Genomic DNA, 18761 nt, shown 5'->3' with positions numbered 1-18761 from the left:
CTTGATCAAAACGAACAACGGAGGATTTCATCTATGTTCCTTCCAAAAAACTCTTCCTCTCAAACACAGATCAAAGACTACATCAATATTTGTCAGTCACTGGGCTCCAACTCTTCACGGACAGATACACATTGCTTTTCGTGGCCCCGTGCTCTATTTTTATTGGAAGTTGCATCATACAGTACAGTGGCTTTGATTTTGGGGAACAAAGAGTGAGCTTATTTTCAAACATAAGACAAATTTATAGCACTCAGTAATAACATGCCAGAGTGCAAAGTCATAAAATTTACATTAAAGGTTATTGTAATTATCTTGGTAATATATTTTCTACAGAAAATTTTAAATGTAAGCATATCATCTGTGTTTTAATTATGACCTTCTTTGAATAAGTCTGTGTACCATATGGCATGTCATGAGTACAAGTTAGAAGCCAAGTGTGCATAAATTTGGCTTTACTTGATCAAAAAATGTTTAATAAAGCAGCACATCACATCCTGTGTAAAGTGAAATTTAACACATGCAGCAATGGTTAAAACATTTGCATTTTGCCCAGTTAAATGATCACATGACTGCTGCTGCTCTTCTACCTGATATTTTTGCTGCTAACTGCATCATACAAGTTGAAATAATTTGTAGGTGTCAGTCTATGTAAACAGTTTCATGGACTACTATTTAACTGATTTGATTTAACATTTTTGTAGATGTTTAGTTCAGTCTCATATTTATACAGACAGTGTTAAACATGGGTTCAATCATTTGGAGCTTGTTTTCACTTGAAACAGATTGAGATGGCTTTGTGATTTGATTGGAAAAAGTTGAACAGAGAAATTACACTCAACTGTAATTGTTATAAACTTGAACAAATCTGACATCAGTTATAGCCAGGCACAATACAGAAAAAAAATTGTTTGATAAATGGCATTAACTCGACAAGTGTCAAAATAAGAGTTTTAAGCCACAGTAGCTGCTGTCTGTGGCTGTTTTGGGGCTGCACTAACAATTTACGATACCGTGCAATAAAGTTATTTCACAATAAAAATATGTGATGATTGAAATCATGAAAAAATAATTGCAATACTCTTTTTTAAACAGCAGAGATGCTATCTTCTTTTGACCGTGTTATGTTCGATATACTACTTCACTCGCGCCAGTAGCTGGATTAGGGTGCAAAATTGTGGTCGCAGGTGAAGATTTCGGCTTTAAGGATGCTTCTTCGAGTGTCAAAGAGGAGGTGTGGCAGCATTTTTCTTCCTTATAAGCAGAGCCGAGTGGACTGCCATGTCTGTAATGCTTCTTAAGCTCGTGGCTGTGAGTCTGGGGAAATCTCAAGCATTGTTGGGTACCTGTCATCAGCTTGGCACCCGCATCACAACCATAACTATGCCAGGTGAAATCCGAGTCAAGTCGGAAAATGAAATATATGTGTGCACTGTGAATGTCTAGAGATCTAGATGCTGATAGAAAAAAAAGGAAATATGCATTGTCCATGCCCTAAATTTAGAAATGAAAAAGGGATTCTTTAGTTTGGGAAGAGAATCTTTTTACATGCATTTTCTCTCAATCTCATTTTGTTAAAAAAAAAAAAAAATGGGGAGAAAATCATATTGATACGTTCCCTAATGTTCACTATTTTAGTTTACTGTATTCAAATGCAGACATTTGCTTTTTAGCACAAAACCCAATAATTATTAATTGAAATATCCTTCCGTTTGCTGGTATTTGTTCATAAATTAAGTATAGTATACCATGAATATCTGACTGACAGGTTGCTGTCAGTGATTGCTATCACATTCTTCAAAATAGACTTCAAATAGAGTTGTGTAATTTTAAAGATGCTCCAACATCATTTTTCATGTTGAAGAAGAAGAATGTTGAACAAAATGCTGTCCACAGCCCACTCATAACATTACCCATCCAAATTCATTTGGCACCCTAAAATGACACAATCTGGACTAAACACTGTGCCCCAATGAAACATAAATGATGAAGCATCCAATTGCACCAACCCCAACATACTGTTGGAGCTCAAACCTTTTGCTTTTTCCATCATCAGTTTGTTGATTCTGTTCTGTTGTGTCTGTTGTGAGGAATGCCTTCATTCCAAACTGCTTGAATTGACCTGAAAACCTAATTTAAACAGTTCTTCTCAAACTCTCAACTACAAAGACGCCTGTCATCAATCACTGCACAAGAACTTTTCCTTTGAGGAGGCAATTCCACACATGTTTTGGACAGATTGCTCTGCTACAGCACAACCTGACAAGAAGACATACATACACAGCCAGCTGACTGTTGTTGACTTTAACCTACAGTTTTTTTTTCTTAAACACACAGACAAAAACAGACACCATCTATTTGTCTACAGCCATGCTCCTGGACACATGAATGCCTGAATAGAGAATAGAGAAAAATGATTAATTCAATATTGGAGTGATATCCAATTTCTTACATATTGTTGTGGTCTTTGTGTCTTTCCTTTTTTATCTTAATCTCTCTCGGCAGAATCTCCATTACATATCCTGCACTTATTGTTTCCTTGTAGTTTTTTAACTTATTAACTGATCTTGGAGGGGACATAACAGAGACTTGAGAAGGCTGTGGTTTGGCTGTAGCTATGCTAAATACGTCTAATTGTAAAACAATAAAAGGGCCCATTCCTCCAAAATCATACACGCCATAAACACTGTATTTCACTTTTCTCAGAGGGAGCACGGGCTACACACTCCACCACCACAAAGACCTGGGTTATAGTGGTGTCTCCATCTGGTTTATGCATTTCAACAAAAACAACTGTCACCGTGTCCTTGTCTTTGTGCTAACAACTCCTACTGGGTGTAAAGGGCACCTGTGTGGAACCACATGACTCTGCACACATAATGCTCTTGTGGGGAAGCTCTTTAAAGAGCTGCAACCCAGAGCTCTCAACACCTTCTTGAGGACAACAGAGAGAGGAATTATCAGTTATAGGAGTTATGTCAGTAAAGAGGAAATGGTGGTCATTCCATATTTGTGGGAAAAAGGCTAAAACTGTTTAAACAACAGCTCAGCATCCCACTCTAGCTATGTTAACATGTTAATATGTTCACTATCTTCATTTAGCAGTTAGTATGCAAGCATTTGGTAATAGGGGGCCGGATCTGTAAGAGCACATTTTTACTTTGTATAAATTGACAGGCAGAGGGCATTTGCTCTGGCTCTGATTGGGGCTCCTAAATAGTTTGTTGGGCAAAGGGGAATCAGAGATCAGTGTTGGTATGTGAGACCCTCAGAAAGAGGAGGAATTGCAGGAAATACCACCTGCTGGCCCAGGAGCTATGCCTAGATTATGGTCTGTTCAAATCTTATTTTAGGACGAGTTGAGGACAGTTCCTTCCCAATTCATCCAATTGGACAATGGAGAAAAAATGCAAATGATGCCGGACTCATTTCTGCACAGAACTGAATTTTTCTCGATTTGAGGCCTTCAGGGTACTCCTGCAAAAACTTCAGGCATATAATTAAAAGAACATGAAGTGCTCAACAATGCAAAAGCAGCAAGCAAAATGCTTCACTTTCATTGAAAACTATTACAAAAACCTGTTCCAGGCTACTAAAAGCACTCTCTCTGATCAGGGCCAAACACTAAAAATTTAACAACTATGGTAGAGCTGAAGCTGCTGTGAATGTCAGCAGTTTTGTAGATATTCATAAACCAAATGATGGCACTAGATTAAAAGTTAAGGGATCACCATCAAGCACTTGAAATATTTCCTCTTAGATCAAAGTGTAGGACCTACTGACAAATCCGAAAGATGCCATCCCTAGAGCCGAGCTGCTGGCGTGGCTAAAAATATCTGAAAAAGATGATTTCCACACTGACTCACATGTGGTAGAAAACTACTACTGTTATGCCTCTGGCAACATCCCATTCAGTGATGCCACAGCAGGTGTTTCCCATCATCGGTCAAATCGAAAACACCTGCTGTACCATCACTGATTGGGGTGTGGCCAACAGAGCACCATCTTTTACAGTTTAATCTTTTTATTATTGTAGGAGAAATAAAAAGGTTAGCTGTTGTTGCTGATGCCAGAAATTGAAACATAAGCTAAACAAGGAAGAAACCTAACTAAATACGAGGCACGTGCCTCATATTTAGTTATGTTTTAATAAAACCAAGTGTGATTTTGAATGCTGATATTATTATTTTTTTTCACAAGACATAAACTGTGTCCAATACAAACATATTTCCATTGAACTGGGCTTCTGAATTCATCTTGACTGCTGGAGTTTTGGAAGCTAAACAAATGGATTTAGCTACATTACACTGCAACCAGATGATTTAACTGAATACTTTGAATACTTTGAAAGCAATAAATAGCAACGTCAGGCTTACCTGAGCGTACATGTTACATACAGACACTGGGCCAGGTAAGAGCCTGAAACACCTTAGGCCAGACCGTGACATGTTTGACCGTAACTTGACCACATTGCTCAGGTAACTATAATCATAATTCACACCCAACCTGCTGACAGCCAGGTGTGTTATCGCATTGACAGTAAGCAAAAAGAAAAAGCGAGACATACCTGTAGACAGTGTAATTATGGGTGTTATGAGTTTGTCCAGTAGCTGCAGAGTCACGTAACAGGAAAACGGAAGTACACATAATACTGTGTGTATGTATGTGGGAATCTGCGTTTCTTTGGTTATTTTACGAATAAATTCCTATTTATGATGTGTTCTCCTACTGCCAGGTGTGAGATGCTATAGGGTTCACAGCCTGACCTAGTTTGACCCCAGATGACCCTTAAGGTCCAGAGGTCACATTAGTCACTTCAGTAATGACCTTCACAGGCAGAGTGAGGTGTGACCCAGAATCTGTTTTAATTAAAACTGCCTAAAAATAAGTGCAACAACCTCTGTCTTCATTTAGCTTTCACTTTTTGAATGCATCGTTCAGACACAATCAATTAAACTATAATAAAGTAGCCCGCAGGCAAGTTTTCTTTTATCTTCAGTACAAAGAAAGATTGTTAGAAATTCTTTGAGGTCTATTGGGACATAACATAACTAACAATACTTTTCAGATTTCTCTCTTTGCATCCTATCAGACTCAGCACGTTGACGCAACATGGTTGGAGTCCTTGCCAAGTCACCTGCTCGCTGATTCTTTCACCATGAATCACTGGTGTAATCCTAAATAAAGCCGGTAGATGCTGACTTGCAAATAGAACAACCATTAAATGAGGAAAACAACGGATGTAATGAAGTTAAGATAAAGGACGTTTTTTCCATGTTTTTTCTTAGTGTGGGCTGAGGACTGTTGATGCTGCAGGCTTGTAAAAGCCCATGAGGAAACTGGAAGTGACTGACTCAACCACCTAAACTCAACGTCCAGTCAGCAGCTGTTTTAATTATATCCCATGATCTTTATTAGCAGAGCTCCTCTTGAATTGTGCTCGTTTTGCCAATTGCTGTTTCCAAAGTCAAGAACTTACTTTGAAGCTGACTTTTTTAAAGCAGTAGTAAGTAGTTTTTAAATTTTTAGTTTAAGTTTTTTTTTGTGAATTTTTTGGCTTTAATGTCAAGAGTTATGCTGTGTTCACACCAGCAACAAGCTGACATAACTTAACATAACTGACTCTTCGGTCAGGTGACGGCTTTGACACGCTACAAATCAAAAGCAAGCTCAACTTTTTTCAGCACTCCAATGGCGCGATGAAGCTTTGACCCATCATATGTCTTTATTTCACCAGGTATTTTAGAAGTTACATCACCAGGTAGGCTTATGTAACATCATTTTTAAATGCAGAATGGCTAGCTGTAGCTGTGATACTGTATTATTTAGCTATGTTAACTGACGCTATGCTAGCTTTCCGGAGAAAGTTAGAGTTAGGTTTTTTAATGCATAAAACAAAAAAGTAAATTATAAATGTATGTCCCTTTATGTGCTGATAAGTGGATTTGGTTATGTTTAGACAGAGTCAAGGTAGCTTCCCCGTCTTGTAAATCTTTTTGCTAAGCTAAGCTAACAAGCTATGGACTCAAACTTTGTATTTACTATGTACACATGAGAGTGTTATTGATCTTCTCCTCAAACTTCCTGCAAGAAAGTAGTAAGCATATTTTATGCAATTTCTTACCAAACTATCTTTAGATGTGGTGCAATTGAAAGCTCCAGAATGGAAAGCTACTAAATGGACCTTGAGGCTACAATGTTTGATCAACTACTGCTTCCAAAGCCAAGCAGTAACTTTGAAGCTCAAAACTACTTGTGATGTTCTTGAAAGTTTACCTAACATTGTAATGAATCTGACAAAGTTTAAACAGAAATGAATATCAGTTTACTAGTTAACAGTAACCTGACTCATCTGACCTGACTGTCTAACTCATCAGGTCCAAGTGGGTTAAAACTGACACTAAGTACACAAGGCTTAAGTTCTTGTAAGGGACTACTTTGAGGTCTTCTGCAGTTTTTATGATATCATTGTTTTACATTAGCAAATAAAGAAGCATCATAAAACCTGCCTGCTTAGAGACATGAACACACAGTGAAAACCATCAGTGACACCATGCTCTAAAAGCCCCAGAAGAACAAAGTCTTCCTCCTGTGCCTCCAGAGCAGCTCAGGGGGCTGCTGTATATGTAACTGAGAGTCCCCAGTACAGTTCAGCAGCACAGCTCACTTTAATTTGCCCAAGTCTGTTCCCCATTACCCAGCTGTACAGGTTAAATATCCTGTAAGCTGCTGTATGAGAGCACACACTGATGCAGGTATGGAAGAACAAGTCTAGACATATAAGCCTATGCCTTTCGACTGTCTAACAAATGTGCATTGGGCTCCAGGAGCCCAGAAATAAGGTGCTTCAGTTCAGTAAGCTTTATGCCTGCATGACCTGGCATGACAAAATCATCCGTCAAAAAATATACATCAAAAATGCTTTTTTTCTTTAGGTTGAGTGGAAAATGACTGGGAGACTTTTTACATGTGTGTGGAGAGGGGGTGGGGGGACGTATCCCCTGACAAATCAAGTTCACATGAACAACACACAAATTGACTGCATGCACAAACAGCTGACAGTGTGCGTTTTGTTGGAAAGGAATAAAAATTATGTTCAAGATGACTGTGATGAGCTCATTGCGCCTGGAAGGCAGGTGATGACAACTGATGTGACACAGAGAAGAAGAGAGAGAGAAACGACTTATTAAACTTTTTACAAGCTGACAAAATAATAAGGCATCTGAATTGAGCTACCAAATTATTTGCACAAAAAAACAAATAAAGAGTTGTGAATATTTCAGCCTACCTGCCCTTGAAGTGTAAAACACCGAGATGATCAGCAAGAGCATCCATGTCTCCCGCACTGGACTCCATCGATCCATCATATTGAAGCTATCGATCCTGCGGCCAGTAACTCCCTCGTAGCTCCCCGCGCTCCTCCAGACACCTGAAGTCACAGAAACTTTTTTTGGCTCTGCGCGCGAGAGCTTTACCAGATTATAGGAGCTGCTGCCTCGCGCCCGTGCGTCTCAGCGCGCACCTCACCAGCTGCCAATTAAGAGAGCGCGTGCATAAAGGCTGATTTAATTGATGAATTAACGAGATTAAGCAGCGCATTTACTCCTCCTGTCTTTACTGTTTATCTTCTGTACGGACGGGACGGATGAAGAAGGGAGACCAGCGAGAAGAAAAAAAATCCCTTAATCTCGGAAGGTCTTTTCCTTCTTCACCAGCAGACAACTTTCCTCACTTTCTTTCCTCTCCTCCCCCTCCCCTCCCCTCTCGCCCCCTGTCTCCTCCGGGGTGACACCTCCCTCCCAGGAGACTCCTGCTTGGGGCTCGTGGGGCTCCACGGAGACATAATTACTGCGCGTGTCATTATTTGCATCATTATTGTCTGAGTGATTTAAGGGGCTATGTGGTGTCTTCATTTCTATTTCTCTCTCTCGTGTGCACGCACGGGCACGTTTTGGCACTCATGCATGCACCCGCACATATATTCTAACGTTGTCCCGAACATATGCACGAGCACATGTGCAATAAGTTTAGGTTTAAATGTAAACCTGCAAGCAAAGTTTCTTTCTATAGGACCAAATGCGAAACATCCAACATGAACAAGGAAAGCTTGTGCCACATTTAATTTTCTGCTCTCTATCTTTCTCTCAACACACACACACACACACACACACACACACACACACACACACACACACACAAAGCATGCTAGGACAGGACAGCGGTGCTGCCCAACTAATAAAAATATGCTGCTGCAGATTCCAAATTCCACTGCCTGTCTGTCTTTGCCCTCACTTTTCTTCAAACACACTTACGGCATATTCTTCCTAAAGGCACTTTTTTTAAAAAACGAAATGCGCTTCCTGCCTTCTATTTCAAGGGGTTTATCATTCTTTATCTCTGATGTGGAAAATCTAAAAAAAAAAAAAACAAGCAGCCCATTGGGAGGCATCAGGAACTTTTAAGGAGTTTATTGGGAGAGGTTTATAGGGTGCAAAAAGGGCTGACAGCATCAGAGCTCAGTACATGCACACACATGCATACATGCACATGAATACCTATATGAGCCTCAGGCCCCCCTGTTCTGCTTTAGCTTCCTTTTAAATCAACTTGTATTGTCTAAGATGACATGTTTTTATGTGCATTACTTGTAGGTTAAAATATGACTCAGGCTTAAAAGGATATAATGAGCAGGTGACTCACTATAATCACATCCAAATGTATTGATGTTCTACAGTCATCTATAGATTAAAATGTAACAAATGCACTTTATATAACTGTAAATGAAGATATAAGACTGAAATCTGATTTTAAATTTAATATAGGTATATTAAGAAACATACATGTCAGGCAACTAAAAAAATTATGTCCAAAGTAAAACAAACTTTAGTGCACTGTACTTTCAAAGTGGGAAGGGAAAATTGCACTTCATCTTGCAGCAGCATTTAAAAGATGCATTTTTGAATGCTATTATTGTGAAGGTGAGATCAAAAGCATAAGTGCTTTAATAGTGCTTTACCTATTACCAATGAACAGCTGCACAGACGTCTTTGTTTCTCTAATGAATATACGAGAGAGGAACATGTGGCGTATTCTTCAGGTGCATGTAAATGATATGCCTGAAGACACTGTAAATGTAATGTACAATAATTATTAGAAGTTCATGTTTTGGTAACAGTGTTGTTTTGGTAACAGAAGTAAATTGTATGCAGAGACACACTTTTTTTTTTTTTCGAAGAAGAAATTAGATTCCAGGCATATTTCCAAAAGCCCATCCTCCTGCTTCAAGTAGGTTGTCTTAAACTTATGAGTGCCAGCTACATGCCTGTGTTCAAGTGTATGTGTGTGTGTATGGGAAGGAGAGAGAGATTTTGTACTTGTGTGTGGAGTTTGTTTCATCTATTGTACTAGTCATAATTAACATTTCTGACACTGACACAGCCCAAAAAAAAAAAATCATGTCCGGGCATCATCATGTTTGATGGAGCCAGATTTGTGTTGGCTTTGAAAAATAGAAGAAGTCTTTCAATTCATAGTTACAGTGGATTGATTTCGAGAATAATCATTGTGACCACTGGGCGGCGCCAAATCTCTTAACAAAGCAAAAGCATGCAACTTTAAATATAACCTTAAATTGGTGGTTATCAATTTGTTGATCACACTGTAAATCGGGAATCTAAAGCAGGCAAACTGAAAGGAAGATGGTTTATTAAGTTTAGGATAACGTCTGTCATGGAATAAAATAAAGATATGTAACATGACTCAGCCAGGACTGACCGGGCCAACCAACTGTGTACCAGATGGATAATCTCATTTTGCCCATGTGACTCTCTCTCTGTCTCCCTTATCCTCTTACAGTGGCTCTCACCTCAAATCGCCACTCATCTTGCAGAGCCGCTGGTGGTGGTAGCACAAGTGTGACAACAGAGCGGAGAGGCAGCGCAGCCATGGCGAGTCCCGGGCAGAAAGTGGTGCTGATCACCGGCTGCTCCTCCGGCATCGGGCTGAGGATGGCTGTGATGCTGGCCAAGGATGAACAGAAGCGCTATCATGGTATGTGCAGTTTGTGCCTATGAGAGAGAGAATATTTCAATTTAAATTCACTTGGCATGGCATGTAAATAGACTACATTTGTGTTAGAAGAAGCATATAGAAAGGAAAATACTTGAATAATAACCGAACACATAGTCTTATAATTGTACAACAACTATCCTACTACTACTAACAATAATAACAACTCAATTTGCATGGCTGTTAAAATCTATAGACTCTCTGTCAATATCACTCCTCTTCGTTTACACATAAGATGCTTACATCATGACTGTGGTGCACATAAGAGTGTTACATAGTCCACATGATTATGCAGATTAAAGCCACTGTTTCTACAGGAGTGATCTCCATCCAAAGTAATGCTGTGGAGATGATGTTTGCAGTGGTTTAAATATTATGAAAATGTAATCTAAACCACATGAGAGTAAACAAGGATCCACTTTAGACATCTTAGAATCAATAACACAACTGTCAGATCCAAGAAAATAAAGTAGAATAAATTGATAATTGGAAACAAAGGGGCAAATTCAAGTTTGTGTTTGCTGCTGAACCCTGAAGAGGAAACTCCACAGCCTTCAGTATTTCCTCTCCCCACAGGGCAGTCAGAGGTCAAAGTCAACATTCTGTGGTCCAGATGCATAAAAAAAAAACAAGATTTAAAGGCCACATACCGGTCAAGTACTTACAGAATACCAAAAAGCTGTGTCAAGATGTGTCCAAATTATTTATTTGTGTTTCAGGTACTTGTTGCTGGGTATTTTTTAGGTTTCAGGACTTTCAGAGACATGTTATTTGCTAAAGGTTGCATCTGATATACATCATAATCAAGTAAACTACATAAGTTTAGTAAAGTAAGTAAAGTCTACATCACTTTTTCTCAGGCATAAAGTGAGACTAGGAGGTTCTGAATTTTTCTAATTCAGGAGAAATTTGTCTATATGCTATTACAGATACAGGTTAAACTACCTTTTCTACTTTAAGCTACTGCTGTTGTGTCACTAAGGTCTGGTTAACAGATTTACAATGTTTAAACAATTTAAGATAGAGGTTTGCCAGGAAGGCAGAAAGCAGCTTCCACCAGTAACAAAGAAAGTAACAAATTAAACTACAGTTTGCCAAGTTTTACCACAGAGAAATAAAGTCAATGCAGAATCAGACCATGTCTAATTCAAACTAAGGCTCCTCAATAGGATCATACTGCTCAAACGTTATAACCAGTCCCAAATCGTCCTCTCCTCATTAATATAAAAAGATTTCAGTTTTCTATTAATCATATTCTTTCAGCCAAATAACACTTCTGTATCCTAACATTAACTAAATACTGGAAATGGAAATTAGAGGCAGGAGCCATACTGAGTGAATATTGGCTAATTTCTATATTGATATACGTTCAATTTTACTCATTTTAACTTAAGTTTCATCAATTTGGAGGTCCACTTAAAGGACCAAACCAATATTGTTTTTATCGTCTGTCAGCGCATCGCTGAAAACCAAAAATCATCTATTCTTTGTATCACAAATAACCATTAGGCAAAACATTCTGCTGTGTTTTAGATATGTAAACATATTTTTCGACAGTTCCATGTATCCATTGGTTTCTATTCCAAAAGAGTAAAGTGTATTAGTGAGTTATATTAAACAGTGCAGGCTTTTTCAAATTAATCTGCGCTTACACTACATTACTTAGAAATGATAATGTAACACTGACCAAAAAAATAATGCAGACAATATGGAAATCCAAGTCAAGCCATGTGTTGAATTGACATGTGGAAGTGAATGGGAAAAATGGCTTCCTCCTGCAGTAGGAAAAACATTTAACATGCTTTGAAAATGGTCAGCAAAAAGTAAATTTTTAATTTTAAGAAGATAAAATGCTCCCAGCTCACTCAGCCTCCCTGCTGCCCCACATAGTCATGTCTCTGATCCCAACTTAACCTTTAGTTACTCTAAATGCATGTAACACCAGACATTTACTAAAGCCCCACTACAGCCATGCTTAGGCTAATTATGGCCTGGCTCGCTGGGCTCCATTGTGGGTGACAGGCTGGTGAGGACTATTCCTGGAGGAGGCAGGTGATGTGTGCCGACGGCAGGACACTAATGCTGATTTGTAAACAGGCTGTTATAACAAGGGTTTTTTTTTTTTTTAGATCACAGCAGGATTTAAATTAGGGCCACTTACTGTTATCTTTACTAGAAGAGCTATCTTTAGCAGAAGCGTTTCCATTGTTGCGTTATTTCAGTTATTCAATAAGTGAATTCAAGGAAAACTAGTATTAACGCTGCCATCAACCAGTCAAGTTGCAAGTTACATCTGTGTCTGACTGGACTCATAATATACACAGGTGCACGGGTGTAAGGGGTATTTTTGGGAAAATATGGGTGCTTCACACATATCTTCAACCTGGCAGCACAGAAGATCAAAACAATCACCACAGATTCAAGGTGGTCACCGAAGACAAATGTCACCTATTCAGTTTTTGACCAAATCAAAATCTGAAATACTTTAATGGTCGTCGGGGGTAAATTGGGTATGAAATGAGAAATATGGTCATATCTCTCGCTGTGTTCCTGAGTTTAAAAATGGCCAAAAATGTGTTTTTTCAGAAACATACAATGTCACAGTGAAGTTGATCTTTTGGATATAAAATGTCCTCACTTCATCATTTTTATCCTCGTAGACATTTGTGTGAAATATTGTCATAGATAGCATATTAATTATTGAGTTATGGATAAAAACATGTTTTATGGGGTCACAGTGACCTTGACCTTTGATCTCCAATATTTGATCAGTTAATCCTTGGGTCCAATTGGAAGTTTGTGCCAAATTTGAAGAAATTCTCTCAAGGCGTTGCTGAGATATCATGTTCAAGAGAATGGGACGGGCAACCCAAAAACACAACGCCTCCAGCCATAGCTGTCAGCAGTGTGGAGGCATAAAAACAGCCCACAGGTTGAGTCAAGAAAGGGGCGTATATGAACAATTTCCTGTGTGTGTGTGTGTGTGTGTGTGCGTGTACTTTTTCTTCCATTCTCACCTATTATCTCATGTCTCTGACAAAATTCTCCCAATTCTTCATGACCTTTACTCCTTACTTTCCGTTCACTCCTATGGCAGGAAACACACACAAACACAGGATAACTCAGGATGGAAATTCTCTCCTAAAAACTCACAAATAAACATGTTTGCACAAGGACAGAACATGTATTAAAGCCGAACAGAGATTCTTGAAAATTTTACATTTCACCATACACACATATGAAGACAATGGAACCTTAAAAAGTGAACATGATGTTTGCGTTTTGGTGCGTATATTGAGCCTGAGCCACTGAACTCAGATTGACTCTCCACATAATTGTTGTCTTTTGTAACCTCTCTTCACCTGGGCAGGAAGCCTAATACACATGCCTATTTACAGCAGCAGCCTGAAGGCATAGTGTGGTGGGAGTGATGCATCCATTCACAAACTCGCACTTGGAGGCTGCCAATGGAAATTAAAGGAGTGTAATTTTACGCAGACCTATTGGCAAACAGCAATGATGGAAAGATTAATGCCTGCACACAGTTCAAAGTAGCATGATGAAAATATAATAGGGACCGAAAACCTTTCAGTCAATTTGTGGTTTGAAGTGTGGAGGTGCTATGATTAAAAAAATATGAAAATTGTTTATTTTATAAATAGTATTTCGTGTCTTTCATTTTTTCTAATGTCCTTTATGTTTTCTTGCAACTGATGATGGGGTTAGAGAAAAAGTTGAAGGCTCACCAAAGTTATGGCTTTTCATTCTACAAGGGACATTTCCAAAATGTAATTTCAATCAATCTGATAGTTGTTAAGATATTTTACACAAAACCACACATTTCAAACTCATGGTGGTACCAGAGGGAAAGTCAAAGGATCACTAAAGCCAGTGGGCTTCATCCTCAAATTTTAAGGAAATCCATCAAAAAGTTACTGAGGTATTTCAGTCTTAAGATTGAAAACACAATTATTTGTTGAACTTTTGATTGTATTTTTAACTGTTGATAGTATTTGAAATAACAGGTACATGTTGACTATTGTGTTAAAGTATTCAATATGAACACCTTTGCATCCTAAAACAACGATGAAACCACAGTTTGACATTGGTTTTGGATCATGTAATGTATTGTTACAAACAAATATTGCAAGCAAAAAAAAAACAAAAACGCAAGAACATTTAAAAAAGAGCAGCTAAAGAAATGAATCAAATGAAAACACAGTGAATTACAGATTCTAGTGGAGCAGACTGTGGGACTTTGGCTTTCTATAAACCTTTATTCAACTCCTTTCACAATCTCTTCTAATCTCCTTAATTCTTTCTGTCTTTCCTTATCTTCCACCTGTTCACAGTCATAGCAACAATGCGCGACCTGAAACGTAAAGATAAGCTGGTGGAAGCTGCTGGTGATGCGTACGGGAAAACTCTTTCTCTGGCTGTTCTGGACGTCTGCAGCGATGAGTCTGTCAAACAGTGTATTAACGGCATCAAAGACCGGCATGTGGATGTCCTCGGTAAGTGTCCTCACTGTTTTGCACTGCTACGCTGTCCCATTGTTGATGCTGATTACTCACTTTCTTCCTTGTCCTCTTTGTTTCTTATTCTTCTCCTGACCAGTCAATAATGCAGGTATCGGCCTTGTGGGTCCCATAGAGAGCATCCCCATCGAAGAGATGAAGAAAGTGTTTGAAACCAATTTCTTCGGTGTGATCCGCATGATCAAGGAGGTAATGCCTGACATGAAGAAAAGGAAAGGAGGACACATCATCGTGGTCAGCAGTGTGATGGGACTGCAGGGTAAGCAGACAGGAGGCGGGCTGGGGCGTTTTATGGTACATGGAGAAATTGTAGGTTTGTCAGCTTCAGGTTGATGTTTGCATGTTTTGATGATGGACGAATGGAAGAGAGGGCGGATACTTAAAGGAAGACTAATGGAGTTAAAGTACTACTGTATGTCTTCACAAAAAAGCAAAGAAGAAGAACTGATCTGTTTCAATGTTTATGTTGTCTTGAAGTTAAATTTTAACATTTATTGTGTGTCTTTTCTTTAGGTATCGTGTTTAATGATGTGTATGCAGCTTCCAAGTTTGCTATGGAGGGCTTCTGTGAGAGTTTGGCTGTGCAGCTCTTTAAGTTTAATGTCACGTGAGTGCCACTGATGCTACTTCCATCATTACTATCAAACATTTGACATAGATACAAATAGTCTGACATTTAAACAACAGGCTTTAATCGTGTGTGTTGCCTGCTTTATTCCTCAATCCTGACGGATCCCCACAGATTTATCTTAATCTTGGCCTAATGAAGGCGCTGGATAAAACTTCATTGATAGCTTCTCTCTAGCTGTAATTTGCAAAATATATGGCATTTTAATTTGGTAAATGATCAACTCCACTCACTCACTGTTTTTGCTAACATCTTCAATTATTATTTTCAGCCAGCAAAGACATAATTAGACCTTTCTGCCTCTAGTCTTTTGGTCATTTAGAAAAATATTAACACAGTGGGGACAAAATACAAAATATATAAATAAAACCTCAAATATTTTGTATTTTCCTACTTCAAAAACTTCAGACACTTTTATAAATCCTTTAAATAATTTAAATACAAATTGATTGCAAGGGTCTGACAAAAGAATTGGTGATTTAGGCACCCAAATGTTGAAGGGATCAAAAAGTTATGGAATTAATTGTTGATTAATATTTGGTTGCAATATTAATCGATCAATGATTTCAGCACTATTGTTTGCCCATTTGCCCACAGAGCTCTTCCTCCATCTAAGCATGCAAATCGCTCCCCTGTCTCTCTCCTCAGATTGTCACTGATTGAGCCGGGCCCAGTGCACACTGAATTTGAGGCAAAGATGATTCAGGATGTGAGCCAGAAGGAGTATCCTGGAGCGGATCCTGATACAGTACATTACTTCAAGAACGTCTATCTTCCTTCTTCTGTTGACATCTTTGAGACACTGGGACAAACGCCTGATGACATTGCCAAAGTAAGTTCACAGGCAGTCATCACTGTGCCTCATGTATCTGTCTGTATCTGTGATTAATCCTGTCATCCTTTTTTCTCTATCCTCTCACTCTGCAGTGCACCAAGAAAGTGATTGAAGCAAGCAGCCCGCGTTTTCGTAACTTAACTAACCCTTTGTATACGCCCATTGTAGCCCTGAAGTATGCTGATGAAACTGGAGGCCTGTCCGTCCGTGCCTTCTACCACATGCTCTTTAACATGGGTCCTATAATGCACGTCAGCATGACTGCCATGAAGTATCTCACCTGTGGATGTCTGAGGAGCAGGACAATCTCACCAAACTAGAAACTAAAATCTCTTGTACACAAATCTGAACAATGTGCATCAATAAAGAGCACACACTACCTCAGCTTAGGTTATTAAGGAAAAAAATAAACAAATACAAACATACACAAGAGTTTGACTTCTGGAACCTGCCATATTTCGCACTTCATATACAATATGTATAACAATCCTCCCTAGTATCTTAGGAATATACAAATACCACACGTAGTCCAGTTAAAGTGAAATATTACAACAAATTGTTTTAGGCTACCCAGAGTGCCAAATGTGTAGTGTTTGCACTGTAGTGTAGGCAGGTTTCATCATTTTAACCCAATCAGCCCAAGACAACTTCACATTTCAGACTGTATTAAACTGTAATTTGATTATAAAGATGGGTCTACACCTTGTTTACTTGTATGTTTAGCCTATGTATTTCCATCTAATGTACATATATTTAAAATGTTGCCAGTGTATTGGACTATTTTGGCATTAAAAGCTGTCATTGATACCTTCCAGTTGCAGTTGTGTTTTTAGCTTTTAGTAAATGTGGTTGCATGCACATAACTCATGAATATGGTTAATTGGCTATGTGAACATAAGTTCCATCAGAAACAAGTCTTTCCTGGGAATGTTTCCTTCATTCCTCTCAGGTGACAAATAAATGTGTGTGTGTGTGTGTGTGTGTGTGTGTGTGTGTGTGTGTGTCTGTGTTTGTGTGACTGTAAATAAACGTATTTGTCTGACTCGTAAAAACATGTATTATTCAGTTCGGCTAAGATTCTATCAAAATGTCACATTAACTATAATATAAATGATCATGTTATGCTTTCAATTAATTGGAGGTGGTGAATTAGCCGTGCGCTAACTGTATCCCAAATCGGACACTTGGGTCTCCTTGCTGTAAAACAATGGTGGCTGCTGCGTTTTTCAGGGATATTGGATGTTTCTGGGTCAGCCAAATAAATATCACCGTTATCAACCATGGTTATCAACACACCCGGACCGTACTTCTGCCCTTCACAATAAAATACAGTACAGTAAAAATAAAGATGTACTTTTAACCCATAACCCAGACCTATTTATCCTTATAGGAACATTATGGGGGATATACAACAGACCAAGTGGACCACATAGAACACATTTGTAATGATTTAAAAAAAAAATACTACCCCTAAATATCAAAGATCTGTGATGTGACATAAACGTTACATTGGGCGTTTATGGTATTTATGTTTATAATGTTTCTTATTTTAAAATTTAAAAAACTAGACACATTATCTGCTTACAGAGACACAAATTTGCCTTTTTCTTTGCATCTCCACAACATTTATCAAAATTGTGACATTAATAGTGCTGTTTAACAACACATTATTTTTCAGATTTGTTTTTAAGTAACAAAATAATATTACATCAATAATAAATAAAAACAAATAACCATTTGCCTTTTTGCATCTCCATAACATAGATCAAAATTGTGACTTTAATTTGTTCAGGAAATATGGTCAGAACAAGTTAAATGCAATACAGGACACACGGATTAGAATTGTTAAATGGGTTTAAACTTAGCCTCGTAACAAAAAATAAGCTTTTTGAATTTAGCTAATTTTTAATATTTTTAAGAAGTCACTTCTTGTCACAGTCACATGACCACCACACCAGGGTGTTGAGTTTGCGTCGCTTACAGATTTAATGAGTTAAGGTGAAGCATAAAGCTGAAAATGGGAGATTATAGAAGATTTAAAGTGTTTGTTCCATGGGTGTCACCATGGGTTCTTATAGGTTAAATACAGATGGACTTTTAAGATCGTCGCCTGAGTGTTCTTACTGCTTTGTCTCAACAGATTTACTTTCGTATTGTAATTAGACATGTAAATCTCCATGTACATAAATTAAATTTCACACGCATATTGTTAAATATGTATAAATCAATTATACCAACACTAATGGTGGTGATCTTATTCGAAATGGCCGTGACACACCGGAAAGTGCAGTATTGCAGATGTGTCTGATTTGGGTCTCTATAATGAATAAAAATATCTGTATCATCTGTGTAAAAGTTCCAGATAGTTGTACTTATGGATGTGATTAAAGTGGTTAAAGTTACTTCAAGAAAATTCTTACTTTATGTTTTTCTCTTCTTTCTTACAGGACTAGCCCATTTGCAATGACTTAGCTAACAAACAAACAAACAATCTTTTTTTGACAGATGTTAGAATAATCTGTGATTCTGTTTCTGTTGTTTGTCTCTGTGAGTGGGTGTCACTATCTGATTGACGCAGGTCACTATCTATGCATGCGTAATTCACTAACTGTGTATGTAACCTCTCTCTGTGCATTTATAGATTAATCATGTAAGATGCTTTGATACAATGATCATGTGCTAATATTGTTTTAAC

At 38.2% G+C, this 18761-nt stretch overlaps 2 protein-coding genes across 2 annotated transcripts in view; one reads left to right on the top strand and one right to left on the bottom strand.

The window, feature by feature from the left end:
- LOC131972011 (collagen alpha-1(XI) chain-like) overlaps positions 1-3899 on the bottom strand; it is a 41875-nt gene extending 37976 nt beyond the window's left edge. Inside the window, exon 1 of the mRNA XM_059333727.1 lies at positions 3777-3899. Within this exon, the coding sequence (XP_059189710.1) occupies positions 3777-3798 (22 nt within the window). The 5' untranslated portion in view covers positions 3799-3899. The remainder of the gene's footprint in view (positions 1-3776) is intronic.
- A 6042-nt stretch (positions 3900-9941) lies between these two features.
- LOC131972018 (retinol dehydrogenase 8-like) lies at positions 9942-16894 on the top strand. Its single transcript, XM_059333740.1, has 6 exons — positions 9942-10047; positions 14418-14579; positions 14683-14862; positions 15117-15210; positions 15880-16063; positions 16159-16894. Exons 1-6 carry the CDS (start codon positions 9942-9944, stop codon positions 16384-16386), a joined length of 954 nt encoding a protein of 317 aa, XP_059189723.1. The 3' UTR covers positions 16387-16894.
- The last annotated feature ends 1867 nt before the right edge of the window (positions 16895-18761 follow it).

Source organism: Centropristis striata, chromosome 1, assembly GCF_030273125.1.
Source record: "Centropristis striata isolate RG_2023a ecotype Rhode Island chromosome 1, C.striata_1.0, whole genome shotgun sequence".
Classification (NCBI taxonomy): domain Eukaryota; kingdom Metazoa; phylum Chordata; class Actinopteri; order Perciformes; family Serranidae; genus Centropristis; species Centropristis striata.
This window is presented reverse-complemented; position numbering and strand designations above follow the sequence as displayed.